The sequence below is a fragment of the Manis pentadactyla genome, chromosome 11, assembly GCF_030020395.1.
Source record: "Manis pentadactyla isolate mManPen7 chromosome 11, mManPen7.hap1, whole genome shotgun sequence".
Lineage (NCBI taxonomy): Eukaryota > Metazoa > Chordata > Mammalia > Pholidota > Manidae > Manis > Manis pentadactyla.
Window position 1 is genome coordinate 29,065,612 of NC_080029.1, and position 12,119 is coordinate 29,077,730.

The window sequence follows — 12,119 nt, forward strand, 5'->3', positions numbered from 1 at the left end:
ATCTCCACTCCACTTTTCACCCCTCCCCCACCATTTTAGCTATTTGACCTGATTAAACAACTTTGGGATGGTAGCCACATTTCTGTATGCTAAGGAGGCCCCTATTCATGATTCAGTGTGATTTCATCCACCCCGAGTTTCCCCGGCTGCCCAGCAGAAGCCTGGCTTCGCAGAGGTCTCCCAATTTTGTCAGGGGTCCGCCAGTGAGGAGTTCACACTGACTTGAAGCAGACACAAGAGTCTGAACGCCTCGGGTCACACCGGATTATTCATTAGCGAATTCTTTTCACCTTCTGGCCAAGTAGTGAAAGGCAACGCCAGAATCCTTGTGCTACTCCCCGAAAGAGACTCTGGCAACACCCAGTCTGGGTTCTGCACCTTCTGTCTAGTTACTGGCTTTCCTACTAGCAGAAAGCGTTTCCAAAAGTTTCCCTAAACCTCCCCCACCCCTAAACCTAAAGGTCAGAGCGCCAGGTATCTTTTGGCTCCCCAGCCGGTCGGAACCTAGTCGTTTCAGAAGTTTCTGGTGTGTGTGTTGAGCAGAGGAGGTGGCAGAGAGGGACCGCGCTGAGTGACCACCGCGCGTTACGTAACGAAAGCCCTGGCTGCAGGAGGGAGCGAGCCTGACATTGAGACATTCCAGAGGGAGGGGAGTTGCTGTCCTGGAGTCACCAGCAACGGCGACAGCAGTTCGAAGAAACCGAGGTGGCCGAGATAAAGAAAACACTTCGGAAATGAGTATATTAAAAAGCCGCAGGACTCAGAGCATTAGCCAACGGTTGAGCACGTGTAGTAATTTGTTAGGCGAAACGGCAGCCTTCCAACTTTTTCACAGGAACAAGGGGATTTGCCCTTTGGGGGGTTAAAGCGTAATAGGAAATCCAAAAGCTAATGAATGGGCTTCACTGGCTTGCTGACCGTACTTAAATATTTCTGTCCGGGAGCGCAAACTCTGCAGTTATTTAGAAAGTAGGGACTCAGACCAAACTAGAATACTCTCCCGTGCATCTCCACTTTCCCCAATCCGAAAAGGAGCTGCTCGCGCGGTACTGCCCCTTTAAGACCTGCTTGCTCTCGGGCTCTACAAAAGGGAGTGACCTCTGGGCTTTGACAGCTCCCCTAATAACTACCATCGTGCAGGCCCCGCCCACCTGGCGGCCAGCCGCGCCGATTGGCCAGCGGGCCGGTATCCCGTGCTCTGATTGGCTCACCGCTTCCCCTGAGCGAACCTTTAGAACTCTGAGACAGACAATATTCTGTTACATTGTAGCAAAATGGCGACTGTCATTCACAACCCCCTGAAAGCGTAAGTAAGACTGAAAAAATGTACATATTCCGCCTGGTTTCAATATGAAAAAAAAAGGCGCCTTTCGCGTGCGGAGCAGTGTCAATGCACTGCGCTTGCAGGCGCCTGCAGCCGCGGCGGGGCTTCTCTCTTTTCTTTCAGCTCTTACTTCTTCATCTTTTTTTCCCCCCAACGCGCAGAAATGTCAGGAGATGCAATTAACAAGAAGAAAATTGTTACATTTATGTTCTGCTTAATTGGTGGAGGAGACTGAGGGGTTACCGGCAGGGGAGTAGGCGCTCGAGCGCTCTACAGCTTAGGGGGGTCGTGGGCAGCTAGGGGAGAGCACGGTCCCCCGAGTGCCCGGAGTCGCGGGGCGGCGAGCGCGGCGCTGGGGGCGGCCGGGTTGGGGGCGAACGCCCGGCAGGGGCCGTTTGGGTGCACTTGGCTGAGCTCCGCGCCTCCGGAGCCCGCGGCCCCCGCCCGGCTGCTTGGTCCGCGGGGGCGAGCGGACCGCAGCAGCTCCGGAGTTTGCAGGGCGCTCTCCACCTTCTGATCGCTTGCGGGGAGTTTGTGCAAACCTTCCGGAGTTGGGAGGACCGCAGGGGGAGCTGAGGGTCCAGGGAGCCCTGGGGCCCAGGTGGTTGCCCGGGGCTTTCCTACCGGGGCAGCCCCCGAGGCGTGACGGCGCTCCGGGCGGTTGCCGGTGTGTCTGGGTGTGTGTTTGTGGGCGAGGTGGCTGTAGTAAATTAACGACTCGGGTTAACTTAGGGTTGATTTGGAGGCAAGGAAGCTGCAGGTCTCATGAATGGTATTCTCGCCTCCTCTGGGTGAAAAGCTGCGGCGGGCGGAGAGGCGGCTCGGCGCTCCCAGCCCGAGCGGCAGCGTCTGCTTGCGGCCAGAGCGAGGGCAGGTGCCTCGGGCCGCTGCCGGGAGACTTTGAGCGGACGCCCAGATCCGGGACGGAGGGGGGGCGGGTTGGGGGAGGATACGCGGGGGCCAGTCCCCGGGTCCGACAGCCAATTCCTGCTTGTCTGCTTTCCCCCTCCTTTTCATCCTGGCTTCCTTCCTTCCTTCCAGTCGGTGGAACTGTTAAGCCGCCAAGTCCGGTCGCGATCGCGGTGCTGGGGGTTGGCTTCGGAAAACTAGCGTCGCTCTACGAGGGGTGCTATTGGCGGTGATGTTGGCAGAGGGGTGCTCCCTCTGGATCGCGGAGCAACGGGGGTCGGGGTCCGCGTCTCTGGGACCAGGACTTCCTGCTGGGCTAGAAGCCACGAGCGAGGGGAGGGGCAGGTGGGTTGAGGGGCGTTTTATGCCGAATTCTCCCGGGTAGGCGGCGGATGCCCACCTAGGTTCTTTCAACTCAGCGCATCCGCGTCCGCACCCTGGGCTCCTCTTGGAGTTGAAAACCAGGTCCGTACCAGGGGACCGCAGGGGGCCTCCTAACGCGCAGGAACGCGCGAGGAGAATAGGACGTGTTTGTACCATCAATAATCGGAAAACGGGTAGGAATGTCCCAGGTCTCGCAGTTTTAAGTATGTTATATTTTAAAGCTACCGTAAAGAGGACACTGGGAGCTGAGGCTGATCAGAGTGCAGTTCCCGGCTTCAGTTCTCGCTGGGAAGCTCGGATACACTGCGATTGAACGCCACAGCGTTTCTCCCAAGAAAGAAAATGTTTTATGGCAGAATAAATGGGCGTAACTTCGCCGCATCCTCGCTCCGGGTCGCTCGCGCTGCCACACCGCTGATGCTGTGAGTTTCTTCCCAACCCACAGCTGATTTGCAGTTTTCCCATTTCCAGCTGAAATCACATAGCCGGGTTGATGTCACCTGGTAAATTCAAGTTAGAGAAATTTATTTCACTTGTGCACCAGGTTTGTTTCCTACTGGGAAAGCGGTGCCGTGGTTACCCTGGAGCCCGCCAACGCGCGGGCGGGAGCAGTATCTCCACGCTCCAGGGCGCCCCTGCTTGCCCCAGTTTGTTTCTTTGGGCGGCAGAAGGGTACTTGCTGGGAGGGTGTCAGTGTGTTGGTGGGGTTAGAGGTGGCGGAAGGGACAGAGTAGAGGACTGGTTTTGAATTATACCTGTACTTTGTATAATTAGAGACAGTTGCAATGTGATGCATCTGTAATTCTGTGTCAGTATACACGCTGGCATACACACAACGCCTAAACCTGCTTTTTCTAGGTGGGAGTTGAGTGGTCATTTCTAATTAGCCGTTCCTTTTGCATCCCAACCTCTTTCCCTGGGGGCATGGGGGTGGAAACAATACCCCGGAGCAGCCGAGCCTCCTGAGCCCTGGACGGTTTTTAAACTCCTAACGCAGGAGCACACACGTTATTAGGAGACCTACACCATCTGCCTTTATTTTTTAAAACAACTGTCTTAATAAAACACCTTACACATTTCGTTTGTTTTTAAAAGTTGTTGATCAGGAAACGATACACACGTGAATAAATTATGCATGGGATAAATTAGAACAAAGCGCAGAGAGGAAGGGCTGGACGGTGGCTGGGAGGAGGGGAACAGGGAGAATGGTTTGGAGAGCTAGTGTTAGGTTTTTATCCTCGTGTGTCCCTCCTGACAATGAAACGTCATTAGCATTTTCTCTGTGTATGTTCCTCATCTCTTCTTCCCCTAAAAAAAATAGCCAACACCACGGACGCCCCCTACAGAAACTGGTCACACAAAGGTTTCCCTCTAGGACTGGGGGATAAAGTGGTAGCTAATGTGCTGGGAAGAAACAAGCTTGCAACACCTCTGTAGGGCTCTGCCTAGGATGAGTATGGACCATTTTTCATCATACTTGCTTTTTCCATGTGGGACATTCAGTAATTCAATAGCTCAGGTAACTGGATGGCACAATTTGAATCTCATTGCTTTGGGGTTTTCCTTAGAGCTCCAAAGTCCTGGAGTCTTGTCTTCTCACTTAGCAGTTTGGCTTTCTTCTTGTCTGACTTTGATCTTCCCTCAACTCCCTTTCTTATCCCTTCTCCTTGTACCCTCACCCCTTCCTCTCTGAAGCTGACAGCCTGGCTCGCTCTCTGTTGTCTCCTTAAACATCTTATTACTGCCCAACAGGGTGTTAGAGGCAGAAACAGGAGCTGCCTGGCCTGATCAGATCACAAAGGGGACGCAGCAGGTGGCCCCACAACCAAGCAGTCACATCTGGACAAATAGAATTTAAAAGCATCAATGAACATGTATGATGTGTAAATGGGTATTATGCATTATTTAATTTAGCAGCTACATTGAGCATAGATGGGGGAATCACCCTCATTTCTTACATGTGCAAGCAAGATAAGGGCCAAGTGGTGAAGTAAACACATGTAGGTAACGAATGTGGATTTGATAAAGGTCTGTGTGTATGTCAGTCAGCCACATAACATACTGTATTCTGGTTGACCTCTGCATACCTAGGTAACAATGCTTTGAATATAAATTCAGATCTCACTTGCTATTCTAGTTAGGTAAACCACTCTTCCTCAAGTCTGCTATCAACACTTTAAACAACTTAGTCTTTTATTAAGTTATCAAAACCCTGGTTTGTATGCACTTAAGTGGGAATGTCTGCCACCTTCTGCCAGACTTGATATGCACATATATATTATTATAACTGCCTGCTTAGAAAAAGTAACTTACTATTTATTCTATATAAACCAACAGGGCTTTACCTCAAGTAACTATTTGTTTAAAAAGAATGAGACCAATAAACTATTTTGTCATGCTTATAAATGTGAACATACAGATATGTAATTGAAACTTTTGTAAGGGGTTTTTCTTGCTTGGAGGTATGTACTTACATCTCTTTTGTTATTAAGGATACAACTTTGGGAATAGTAATTACATTTAACTTAACCAAGGTTTAACAGCAGGTCATGTGTATAGATGGACTTCAAATCTTCATCTCTTTATACATTCTATGATCTGGATACAGTGTATTCTAATCTAAAGTGGTTTCATTCCTGTGAAAGTTGTGTAATTGTCACCTCTTAGAAGCCAGACTTCACTCTTGCTGTGACACTCAGTTTAGATATCAGGAGGGGTGGGAGGGCACATTCTTGGTTCTAATCTTCTTTTAGCTCTTTCTGTTGGAAGGCAGGAACGTGGGTAGGTACTAAGTGGTGAACACCGGGGCTGGGACTTTGTGAATTTGTAGCCTTTTATGGACATTATTTTAGCCCCTTGTGAAAAAGGACCCTCAGACATTTTAAGCCAACAGATGCCTGAGAACCACCTTCTCCATCTGCTTCTGGTTGCCACTGAAAAAAAAAAGCTCTTAAGTTCTCCAGACTTCATTAACACACATTACTTTTCAGTGGGAAAACTGTCTGGTTTTGATAAGGTACCCATGAAGGATATTAATTTCTGCCAGAACCCAAGTGAAGGCACTGTTGCAGGGTAAGCCTCTGAAAAGAGCACAGCCTTGCAGACCACCTGGGAGACACCCAGAGATTGCCAGTGGAATGGGAGCTGCAGTTCAGAGCCAGCTTAGTTGGAGACTCTCTTCTTCCTCTTTTGAAATCATGCAGGTAGCTGGAATTTGAGTACGTCCGAGAAAAGACCATAGTGTCTACAGCTGTTCCAGAGCCATCTGCTCAGATCATGCAAAAAATAAAATGCCACGGTCAGCATCCTTTGTTTTGTGCGTGTACCAGAAACAGAAAGGAAACTGAGGCTGGTGTTTACAAAGTGTAGCCATACTGATGGTAGCTGCAATGCGGGCTGGCTCATAAAAAGTCAACAGAATCCAGGTCTGTTTATTATCCCAGTCTCTGTAAAGTTAACTTGTGTGGTGTGTGAGTGTTCTGAAAGTCACCAGAAGACAGAAATGTAGCCAAATGTGGCAAGTTCCTGGCCAGAGAAATGCTACAAGCTCTGGAATAGTTTTGCCAGCCAGTTTTCCAGCAGGGGCCTGTGTAAGCATGACTCTAGCTTTAAATAGTCTTTAAATATGTAGGTATTTAAGGAGGAAAGATAAAGAGTGGCTTGGGGTGGGGGGATGGGGAAGGGCTAGGTGAGTGGATAAAACCACTGTGTGGTCTGGAAGTCCAGAAAGATAATTTTTTAACAGCAAGAGAGACTGATACTGTGACCTACGGCAAGCTCCACAGTTGTCCTTAGTTGTGTGGGTGACTGGGGGGAGATGAGGTGTTAACGGTGTTTTTGTAATTTGTTTTTCTTATTGGTCCGGTTACTAGTGTTTCACAGTCAGTCAAACCGTATGGATGAATGGAGCTGTAGCATCATAAAATTGTCACTGAAGGAAGGTTTTTGAAGCCTGTGATTTGCATCAGAGTTTTAAAAGCACTGGTTAGGTGGTGTTGGGGAGGAGGGAGTGGGAAAATAGGAGCGGACTGTGTTGCGAATTCTAGGTGATGTGTTTGTGAATAGTAGTGGGGCCGTGGCAAGGGAAGAGAGAAGCCTCGTGGAAGATTTAGGGGCTCTGGCTGGCAGCAGGGAGGGGCAAGGGGATTAGGCTCAGAGCTCCTAATAGTGGGGTTCAAATAGCCCACATTGAATCCTTCACTACCCAGTCCTCGGTTCTGGGCCTGGGGAACAATGATGGCACATGTCTAATCCCCTTTTGCAGCCTCTCCTCCCTCCCTGGATTTGGAACCTGTGGTCATCTCAGGTTGCTGTGAAATGAGTGAGTTTTTTTGTTGTTCTTCACTTTGAAAATCTGTTTGCATTAATTGCAATTGGAAGTTCTACCAGAACAAGTTTCCCAGTCCCCAAACTTTGACCTGCCGTCAGTGTGGCCCCATCTCAAGCTCTGTCTTCCACTTTGATTTCTCACCAGCGGCTAGTCTTCTTTTGCTATGACTTCAGAGTAATGGAGGAGAAACAGCCCTGGGAGAGGAACCAGAGCCTTGTGCACTGTTCTCAGCCCCACCACCATCTAGCTGTGTGATCTTGGACACAGCTCTTCTCTGAGCTGCATGTTCCTTGTTTTTAAGATGAGGGTAATGCATCTTGGTAGCCAATTTTCAAGTCAAAAACATTTTGGCTCCTATTAAGGTTGATTAGGACAGGGAAGACAGTTAGGGGCCAGAGTTCAAATTCTTCCATGTTTTTAAAGTGTGGCTCCAAAGGGGAGTTAAGACTGGGAGACTCTTCTGTGGTTCCATCTTCTCAGGTCCAGCCTTGCCCACACTATGTTACCTACCACGTGGGATTCTAGCCAGGATGGAGCTTCTGCCTACTCAGGGGCTAAGGCAGAGAGCCAGGTGGTGGGCCATTTAGAATGTGGGCTTTTCTTCTGATTCTGCCTTTTGATACTTTTCTTCTTATTAGTGTCCCAATCATGGGATGGAGAGAGGAAAGAGAAGTGGGAAGATTAATTGGCCTATTTTGCTGTTTATAAGCATTTACATAAAGTTTTGGGTTATGGAAAAGACTGGAATTACTGAGGACATCTGTCTTTTCCTCTTTTCTTAGGAGCATTTCCATCTAGAGCAGTCCCTTTATTTCTTTCTCTTTTCTTTAAGTGGAACCAAGTAAAAGATTTTTCTCCTCTGGATTCCATGTATCCACAATCCCCCTGGACCTGCTGTGTCTCCACCATACCAATTAACAATGGAGATAAAGTGCTTATTTCACTTCCATCTGGGCAGCTGCAGATACCTGGCTGTTCAGTGAGATGAAGTAGGTGCACCTGTACTGATGTCTCACTGAGCTTCCTCTGGGGAACCCCAATACTGCTGACGAAATGGAGGTGCCCGGCAGACCCACGGAGGCTGGCTATACCTGGGTGATATTAGCTTTGGCTAAATTGGAATTCACTGTTTCTCCTTCAGTGACATGCTGCTAGAACATCCCAGATTCCTCTGGGGGCAGTAATATCAGGCTTTCCTTTGGTTGAAAGCTCCCTTGGCAATTTTGTATAAGCCTGAAGGAGCAAGAGGGGGCTGCAAAACCCATCAGAGAATTCACAGAGGCCTAAATTGTGGGGCTTAGGCAAAATGAAAGAAACAAAATAGCCACCTGACTTCCAGCAGACAGAGTCAGCCCCTTAAATTGTTTTCTAATTGTGATAAAGTATACATAACATGTATATTTAACATTTATAACATGTAAATGTACCATTTTAATCATTTCCAAGTGTGTAGTTCAGTGGCGTTAAGTACATGTATCATGTGCAACATTGATACTATCCATCTCCAGAATTTTAAAATCATCCCAAACAGAAACTCCTTATTCACTAAACAGTAACTCCCCATCCCTCTGGCCCCCAGTTCCTTGTCACTACCATTTTATTTTCTATCTCTATGAATTTGCCTATTTTGAGCACATCTGGAATCATATAGTATTTGTCCTTTTGTAACTTATCTATTTCACTTAGCATAATGTCCCCCAGGTTCATCTATGTTACAGCATGTGTAGAATTTCCTACCTTTTTATGGCTCAGTAATATTGTATTGTATGTATAGACTGCACTTTGTTCATTCCTCCAAAGAGGGACACTTGGGTTGTTTCCACATTTTGGCTATTGGGAATAATGCTGCTCTGAACATGGGTGTGTACGTAGTTGAGTCCCTGCTCTCAATTCTTCTTGGTAAATGTCTAGGTCCCCTTCATGTTTAGAATCTTTAAAATTCAGGGACTATATTTCTAGATAGTACAGGCAACCCCTACCTTCTAAAATTAGAAAATACTAATAGTGTAGACTTCAACCCTTCTATCCCCCTCCCCTATAGGAATACCATTATTTTGGGGGTGGGGTGAGGAATATCCTGGGAACCCAGAGACTCCCTTCTTTCATCTCCAACTACAGGGATTGCTTCTCCCTTGTCCTCCCTTCCCTTGAGGGCGTGTGGGGGTCAGGGGTTGGGTTTTGGGGGATTGTAGCAGTAGTAGTTAACCTGGTGAATCTTGGAGTGAAGGTTTCCTAGGCAGAGTAGAGGTTTCCCTGGCTGCAGGAGGTCGAGGAAGCACCTGGGATGACAGGACAGTTTAAAAGACAAGAATTAGTATATAAGGCCTATCTTTTCACACAGTGAGAAAATCTTGTGTCTCCTCTCTCCTCCCTTCCCCAGCACCCAGCCCTGCTTACCCCGCAAGGTGCCCACAGGAAATAATGGATGTGAAAACTGTTCAGAAGGTGTAAGGTACAAATGTGAGGTGTTACTAGGAGAATACGTAGTTTTCTGTAGCTGACCGAGGCCTTCCGGAGAGTCAACAAACCTCATATACTAAAGATTATTTTAAAACTGAAATAAATGAAATGACTCTGGCATTACACATCGTGTCTAATTATTGTTTCTCAGGAAATGTAAAACCTTACTCATCCAGCTGTGTGTAAATAGCCCTGGGATCTCAATGGGATTTTCCCATTGTCTGGGTTTGAAATAGGTGAGAATGTGAGCTCAAGGGAGGCCGTCATTTCATTTTCCATTGTCAGCACGGAACTAAGTCTACCCTTCACATCAGTGGAAATGGAAGCTCGGAGGGCAGGGGGAGTACTTTCCAGGAGCCTGGACCTGGTCACCATTGATTCTCTGATTCCTTCCATGAAGGCGGCTCCAGAGAGAGAGGAGGGTGAAGGTGAGGATGGGGCTTAAATGTGCTGGTGGACAGAGAGGGTGTGCTGTTGACACAGGACATCGGCGGCATGAATCGATTCTTTATACCAAAGTAAACTATGGAGAGCTTCGTGGCGGGGTCAAATCTCAGAATCACCGAGTTACGTCTTGGTGGCTAGCCTTGGAAATACTTCAATCAAGTTTGCTGCAAAACTATAACATCCTTTACTTTATAAAGGCAGATTAAGTGAAAACATCGTCCTGACTGCCATTTTCCTCAACTAATGACTCTTTAACTACTTTTCACACGTCTTTGCAGCCAATTGAGCCCGGTGAGAACTGTCTCACCTCTTTGGGGCTTTCTTCCTTCTGCCTTGGCCAACCCTGAAGGCTAGCCTGCCTCTCAGAACTGAGCAGCATAGTGCTTCCCTCCCTGCGTTTGGGAGCATCCACTCTGTCTGTTTCTCCTTCCAGACCCCTGTTCTTTGGCAGGGCAAAGTAGTGCTTGTAAACCAGGAGGCTGCCTGCTCCCCTAGGCTTCTCCTAGGGAAACCACTGTCAGTTGGGGGGCAGGATGGGGGAGGGGAGGCAGTGTGGGGGGGGTGGGGGGGGGTGGGGGAGGGCAGGGTGGATGGGGTAGTGGGAGTAGAGAGAATATATTCTCTCCTGCTAATTATTTTCCCCGAGGATTTAGCCAATGCAGAACCATCTATTATCGTGGGAGCACTCTATGGTGGTTCTGCCTGTGATGAATGCTAAGTGGAAACAAGCAAGAAAAATTAACAGGCGGCTGCTTCTGTCCACCTAATTAAAATGCATATCCAAATGCATAATTCCTTATGTTTCCCCATGCACACACTCCCCTTCCAATCCCAGTTCTATGGAGGAGAAAAAACACTTTCCCCCAATCATTTCTCCTGATTATATTTCCATCAAGGAAGAACGGGAGGGTTCCCTAAGAACAGAGAAGGACTGTTCTTGTAACACTTCTCACATCGCTGCTTTTTGTTTAAAATGAAAAATTCCGAGCTTTTTTTTGTTTAAAATGAAAAACAAAAACTTCATCGGACTGCAGAAAAAAGAGGGAAGGAAGTAAGTAGAGAGAAAGAAGGGGGTCGGGGGGAGGTGGGGAGAGAAAGCAAGAAAGAAAAAAGAAAGTTCCCACCATTTCTGCTGACCTTTTAGTTTTGTGCTCAAAGTCTGGCTTGGATCAGCAATGAGAATTTTGAAGGTCTTTTCTGTCTGTTTCGCTCCACTCCTTTCCCTGACTTTGTTCAACTTCCCCTAGCCCCTAAACGCATAACCCAGGGTTTTGTAGAGAGATCTGGGGAGATGCATCTACCTGTACAGATCAGGTAGAGCGAAAAAAACAAAAGCTTCTGTAATTGGGGGCCAAGCTCAAAGATGCTGACATCACAGCCCCAAGTCTGTTTTGCATCAGATGAACAATACCTCTTCATGCCTATCTTCCTCCTCCCTTGTTCCTCTCTCCCCCTTGGAAGATCAACTTTATTCAGTTATAAAATACTGAATAAAACACGAAACTTAAGTCACTGTTTAATTCGACATCCCGTCCTCTCTGGGCAGCGCCCCCTCCCCAGCCAGCCCCCCTCCCAAAGCCCCTTGACTGCCCTCCACAGCAGCCCCAGCTGTTGATTTATCAGGGCCGGCTGGCTCAGCAGTGCATGGAGATTGCTTTTAATTAACTCTCTTCATTTTTCCCAATCTTCAGGGAGCAGCAGCCCTTTAATGATTTTAATATTTTATCTGGATTTATATTTGCCTTGTTTGTTGTTGTTTGACTTCCGCATTTGTTCTCCTGAAGCTCTTCCAGATGGATGTATTTATTTGCTCTGTCCCCCAACCCCCAAGACCTTTCTGGAGAAGCGGTGATGGGTCCCAAGGAAGGTCCCGTCTTCCCAAGCTTGCTACCGCCTGTACCGCGAGAGGTGCCCAGTGTCGGCTGTACCATGGTTTGGATTAGAACCTTTGTTTTAGGAATTTCAGTCTCACTTAACTCAGCTGAAGGAGTTTCTGAGCTTTTTTTAAGAAAAATCTGTATTTTGGAAGGTGAGGTGTCTCTGCCTCTTTTGTGCTTGTTGTCTCTGTAAGAGACTGAGCTGCCCTGGCGAACTGGATTAAAATTGATTCCTGGGTTCTCCTATTAGCTGTAATTTGTGGTCCAGTGATTTTAGGGCAGGGCCAGATGTAGGTGCAGTCAACTCTTTGTGCCACTTTCTGCGTCTTTAGATATGGCTGAGATCTCAGCAGCTGCTTGGAAGAGCAGATGTGTAGGTACAGCAGGC

At 47.9% G+C, this 12,119-nt stretch overlaps 1 protein-coding gene across 3 annotated transcripts in view; it reads left to right on the top strand.

Moving 5' to 3' along the window:
- Positions 1-1,252: 1,252 nt before the first annotated feature.
- Positions 1,253-12,119, top strand: part of DPF3 (double PHD fingers 3) — a 240,695-nt gene continuing 229,828 nt past the window's right edge. Inside the window, exon 1 of one of the 3 annotated variants that reach the window (XM_036913301.2) lies at positions 1,253-1,306. In XM_036913301.2, the coding sequence (XP_036769196.1) occupies positions 1,275-1,306 (32 nt within the window). In that variant the 5' untranslated portion in view covers positions 1,253-1,274. Of the gene's footprint in view, positions 1,307-2,852; positions 3,040-12,119 lie in introns of those variants that run through there. The other 2 variants (XM_036913300.2, XR_005030464.2) reach the window with 2 other exon arrangements.